This window comes from Stegastes partitus, unplaced genomic scaffold (assembly GCF_000690725.1).
Source record: "Stegastes partitus isolate 25-593 unplaced genomic scaffold, Stegastes_partitus-1.0.2 Scaffold1062, whole genome shotgun sequence".
Classification (NCBI taxonomy): domain Eukaryota; kingdom Metazoa; phylum Chordata; class Actinopteri; family Pomacentridae; genus Stegastes; species Stegastes partitus.
The window spans coordinates 112,016-117,804 of NW_007578793.1; the positions used below are offsets into that span (position 1 = coordinate 112,016).

The 5,789-nt window shown below is 45.4% G+C and overlaps 1 protein-coding gene across 1 annotated transcript in view; it reads left to right on the plus strand.

The window, feature by feature from the left end:
- Positions 1 to 2,071: 2,071 nt before the first annotated feature.
- LOC103367561 (melanoma receptor tyrosine-protein kinase-like) overlaps positions 2,072 to 5,789 on the plus strand; it is a 55,569-nt gene continuing 51,851 nt past the window's right edge. Inside the window, exon 1 of the mRNA XM_008295640.1 lies at positions 2,072 to 2,225. Coding sequence (XP_008293862.1) covers positions 2,138 to 2,225 — 88 coding nt within the window. The 5' untranslated portion in view covers positions 2,072 to 2,137. The remainder of the gene's footprint in view (positions 2,226 to 5,789) is intronic.

Genomic DNA, 5,789 nt, shown 5'->3' on the forward strand with positions numbered 1-5,789 from the left:
TTTGTGTGTCTTTGTGGACATTTTGAGTCTTTTTCAGGTCATTTTGTGTGTCTTTGTGTTAGCTTTGTCACTATTTTGTGGTGTTTTGTGTCTTTTTGTGTTCATTTTGTGTCTCTGTTGTCGTGTTGCGTTACTCTGTGGACCCTTTTTTTTATCATTTTGGACATTTTGAGTCATTTCTTTTCTTTTTTCTGCACATCTCAGCTCAGTTTTGTGGGTTCTTGTTGTTTCGACTCATTCTGGACCCTTATTGACATTTTTTTACTAATTGTGAGTCATTTTGGATTTAAAATGGTTTCATCTGAAGCTCTCTGGAGCACCGTGATGAATGAACTCTGGCTGATGGTTCTGTGAGGCACCGCTGAAAGTTCTGGTTGTTGTGGAACTGAACCTGGTTCCTCCAGGCGCCGCTGCACCTGCTGATTCAGGGCTCTGGGCCTCTTCTGTTGGGATTTCAGTACACTTTGAGACTTTGTTGGACAGAACACGTAACAGGATCAAGGTTCTGAGGACCAGAGAGAACCAGAGCGTCGGGTTGACCCACATCTGTCAGCATCTGTCAGCGGCTGTTGGGGTCACAGGAGCAGAAAACCCATTAAGGAGTTAGTTTGTGCCTCAGCAGCTGCTTTGTTGGCACAACGTGAGCAGCTGCTTTCAGGTGAGCGGCACAAACACACAGGTTTGAATAATGAATGTAGAAAACACTCAGTGAGCACAAAAAGCAGTTTTACCGGATCCGATCAGAACAAACTGGGAGGTTCTGAGCTGCTGGACGAGCTGTCAGAGCCTCGTTTCGATCCGATGGAGTCGGTTTGGAGAAAGGCTCAGATGTAGTAAAAGAAAAAGTCAGACAGCAAGAAAATAAAACCGGAGTGAAGCCGCTGAAAGGCAGCGAATGAGGAAAAACAGGAAACAGAAGGATCAGAGGAACCTCACGCTGAAGCAGAACAAAAATAACACAACAGTCAAAATCACCGTTTCACTGTAATCAGAGAGATTTTGGTCAATTACAGACAAAATATCATAAAAAACAGGGAAAGAAAATAAAAATAGTCAATTGCTCTTTAACAGTGTTTGAACATAAAATTACACTTTATTGTTATTATTATTATTATTTTACTGTATTTAAATCAGAAAAAAATATTTATTTTACAGATATTTGTTGTTGTTTTTTTTAAAGGACTGAAAAGTGTAAATATGTAGATTTTATTATTTTATATTTTTTGTCGAATCGGAGACGACATCCAGTAAAAACATCACGTTTGTTCTCGTCCAACATTCGGCCTCAAAGCAACACTTTGGGTTTAAATCTGAAAAATAGAAAATAATAATAATTGAGGCTCCAAACAGCTGATTGGCTGCCGTGGAGCCCTGAGGCCAGCAGGGGGCGTCTGGCAGTCAGTTTGACGCGTTTCAACTCATTTAGTCGCTTCGGTCCAGTTTCAACTCCTTCTGGACCTTTTACTTGATTTTCAGTCAGCTGAGGACATTTCTTTCAGCATTCTGTTGTTTTTGTTCATTTAAAAAAAAGTTTCAAGTGTTTGAGAACAAATTTCTCTTTTTTTAAAAAATGAATTTATTTTTTTTACTTTGAGTGATTTTAGACAAAAACAAACAAACAAACAATAAAAGCTTCTACTGGTGATAACTGGACCTGATTATTGTTTCAGTGCTGAAATGATCCACAAATAATAATAATAATAATAATAAATACACAAAAATCATTCCCATCAGAACATGTGTCTGATTGTGGGTTCCTGGTCAGAACCACGTGTTCTAAGGTGTTTGACTGATGCTGTGGAACCTCTGAGGAACCTCTGTGGAACCTGTGTGGAACCTGTGGAGAACCTCTGTGGAGAACCTCTGTGGAACCTGTGTGGAACCTCTGTGGAACCTCTGTGGAACCTGTGTGGAGAACCTGTGTGGAACCTGTGTGGAACCAGGTTCTCCGTCAGTCCTGAGCCTCTGGCTCTCCGCCTGCTGCTCTCTGTTTGGCTGCTCTGAGGGCGGAAGGAGGCGGAGCGGACCGACGGCGGACCGACAGTGGAGCGAGCCGTCACTCTGCGCTCACAGCGCCACGACTCGCACCGACACCCGGACCGACACCCGGACCGACACCCGGACCCACACCCGGACCATGAAGCCCGCCGGAGGAGCAGGAGGCTCCGCGGCGCTGCTGCTGCTGCTGCTCGGCCGCTGCTGCTGCTCCGAGCCCGGGAGGAGAGGTAGGACAGCCGGCCCCGGTCCGGTTCCGCTGCTGTCACTCACACTCGGTGGCTGCGGTTCGATCCGTCCTCTGACCACAGCAGAAGGTTCGGTTTCACGGGTTTTCAGTGCAGGAAAGTGAAAAGGCAGAAAGATGTTGGACTTTGCAGTTTTCAGCCTCCTCTCAGGTCAGAACCGAACCGTGTTCTGGTGTCAGCTCAGCAGGTTCCAGTCAGTCTCTGATCAAAGTGGATTTATTTTAATAAAACAGTTGGAGGTGAAGTTATTTAGCAGCCTTTCATGTTTTCAGGAGTTCTGTCGCTGATCTGTTTGATTTTAAATATTTTTCTGGAGATTATTTCGGATTTTTTTTTCTCTTTTAGTTTTATTCACATTTTTTCTGTGACCCATAAACTTCCCTCAGGCCCGTTTAGTGCTCCTGATGATGATGATGATCATAATTACACATTTTACTGGGGAAGCTCTTCACTCAGAGCCGGTTGGTCCAACATCTGGTCCGTGACACCAGCCACAGGACATGGTTTCTGATTTAAATCCTCTTTATAAAAACACGTGACTTTCAGACGTCATCATTTCTCTGCCGCTGATGAGCGCGTGTTTAATTAGATACGAGCTCATTTGCATATTGAAGCATCCTTTAAGCTGCTTCTCTGGTTCCTGTTGGGTTGTTCTAACGTTTCTGTTNAAGATCCCGGGTGTCCTCACCTTCTAGCTGTGAGGCCACAGTGCTAACCACTGATCCACCTGCAGCCCCTAGACCAACATGAAATCTGGAAAACCAAGATGGCTGCCACTGCACAGACTCCCTGAAGTCCTGGAGAAATCCCCAACGTGAGGAAGCATCCCCTCAGAACTGCATCACCACAGGAGGCAGCTCCACCTCCGTCCTTCTGGAGAGGTGGGTGAACTCGGTGTTTTCTCTCGCAGACGCTGTTCAAGGCCGACTGGAGGCCACATGGTGACACAGCAGCATCTCCTGAAGTCCACCCAGAGTCTATGTTCTTCTGTGGCGTCCTCCTGGGAAATGGATCCAACTGCAGACAGTAAGCAGAGGAACCAGAGGAGGCGGCAACAGCCAGCTGAGCTCATGGGTCTGATGGAGGAGCTCCGTGAGCTGAAGGCTGCAGCCCAACAAACCGACCACATGGATGGACAAAGGCTGCACGGCTGGGAGCAGGACTCCCGGGCCGCCGACCGGTCGGTCCTGGGCTGGATGCTAAACGTGGCAGCAGGGCCGCCGCCGGCAACCGAGGAGGGGAGGACGCACCACGCTGGACCACCAGCTGGTCCAACACCGGAAGAGCATCCCTGTGGAGACGGAGCAGATCTGAGCCGGACACGTCCTCCCCGTCAGGAGGAAACAACCCCACAGTCATTTCTCCTGGTGTGACTGGACCTAGTTCAGTTATTCTGCACGTATTCACTGTAACAAGAAGGAAAACCAGTTTTATTTTTAGAATAAACATTTATTTCTTAAGTGCTTTGGTTTCTTTTTGGTCCTCTGCTGACTGACTGACAGCATCAGAGTTCATCACTTCCATCATGTGACGTGTTGAAACCACAGACATCAGGATCTTCAGTCTCATCCAGCTGTTCTGCTTCGTTTCTCCAGCGTTCTCCGGTCTCCAGGCTGGTCCGGCTCGCTGGCTGCTTCCTGTGTGTCGACGATTCATTTCTGATGCTTTCATGTTGTGTAGAAACGCCCGAATCAGCTCGTTTTCTGTCCCACTGAACTAAAAGCTCCAGGTCTGATGGTGATGGAAGCAGAAGGTCATGAACACAACTGCTGATTGTTCTGGGTCATTGTGTTTCAGCTGTGTGTCTGTTTGGGATTATTTTGTGTCTTTTGTATGTTTTTGTGATTATTTTGTCTTTCTGTGTCTTTATGTAATTATTTTGTATCTTTTTTTGTCTCTCTGTGATTATTTTGTGTCTCTTTGTGATTGTTTTGTGTCTCTTTGTGTCTCTTTGTGATTGTTTTGTGTCTCTTTGTGTCTCTTTGTCATTATTTTGTGTCTCTTTGTGTCTCTTTGCGTCCTGTGTTACCCTGAACATGACTTGCTCCAGCCGGTTGTGTTTGTGTTTTTCTCTGAGTGACTAATAAACGGTTGCTGTGATTCTCAGCGTCTCGGTCGGTATCGATCTTCTCACAACATCTAATCCCTCATTAGCTCGTCCTGCTGCGCCTCCCTTCCCACGCTCTTCATCCTCCTCCTCCTCCTCCTCAATGCCGCCGTCCTTTGTGCCTCTTTGTGGTCGTTTTGTCCCTGTTTGTGGTACTTTTGTGCCTTTTTGAGGTCACGTTGTTTCTCTGCTGTCATCATGTGTCTCTTTGTGGGCCGTTGTGTCGTTCTGGGCTGATTGTGGGTCTGTTTGGGATTGTCTCGTGGTAATTGCGTGTCTTTTTGTTTCTTTACTGTCACTTTGTGTGTCTTTGTGGACATTTTGAGTCTTTTTCAGGTCATTTTGTGTGTCTTTGTGTTAGCTTTGTCACTATTTTGTGGTGTTTTGTGTCTTTTTGTGTTCATTTTGTGTCTCTGTTGTCGTGTTGCGTTACTCTGTGGACCCTTTTTTTTATCATTTTGGACATTTTGAGTCATTTCTTTTCTTTTTTCTGCACATCTCAGCTCAGTTTTGTGGGTTCTTGTTGTTTCGACTCATTCTGGACCCTTATTGACATTTTTTTACTAATTGTGAGTCATTTTGGATTTAAAATGGTTTCATCTGAAGCTCTCTGGAGCACCGTGATGAATGAACTCTGGCTGATGGTTCTGTGAGGCACCGCTGAAAGTTCTGGTTGTTGTGGAACTGAACCTGGTTCCTCCAGGCGCCGCTGCACCTGCTGATTCAGGGCTCTGGGCCTCTTCTGTTGGGATTTCAGTACACTTTGAGACTTTGTTGGACAGAACACGTAACAGGATCAAGGTTCTGAGGACCAGAGAGAACCAGAGCGTCGGGTTGACCCACATCTGTCAGCATCTGTCAGCGGCTGTTGGGGTCACAGGAGCAGAAAACCCATTAAGGAGTTAGTTTGTGCCTCAGCAGCTGCTTTGTTGGCACAACGTGAGCAGCTGCTTTCAGGTGAGCGGCACAAACACACAGGTTTGAATAATGAATGTAGAAAACACTCAGTGAGCACAAAAAGCAGTTTTACCGGATCCGATCAGAACAAACTGGGAGGTTCTGAGCTGCTGGACGAGCTGTCAGAGCCTCGTTTCGATCCGATGGAGTCGGTTTGGAGAAAGGCTCAGATGTAGTAAAAGAAAAAGTCAGACAGCAAGAAAATAAAACCGGAGTGAAGCCGCTGAAAGGCAGCGAATGAGGAAAAACAGGAAACAGAAGGATCAGAGGAACCTCACGCTGAAGCAGAACAAAAATAACACAACAGTCAAAATCACCGTTTCACTGTAATCAGAGAGATTTTGGTCAATTACAGACAAAATATCATAAAAAACAGGGAAAGAAAATAAAAATAGTCAATTGCTCTTTAACAGTGTTTGAACATAAAATTACACTTTATTGTTATTATTATTATTATTTTACTGTATTTAAATCAGAAAAAA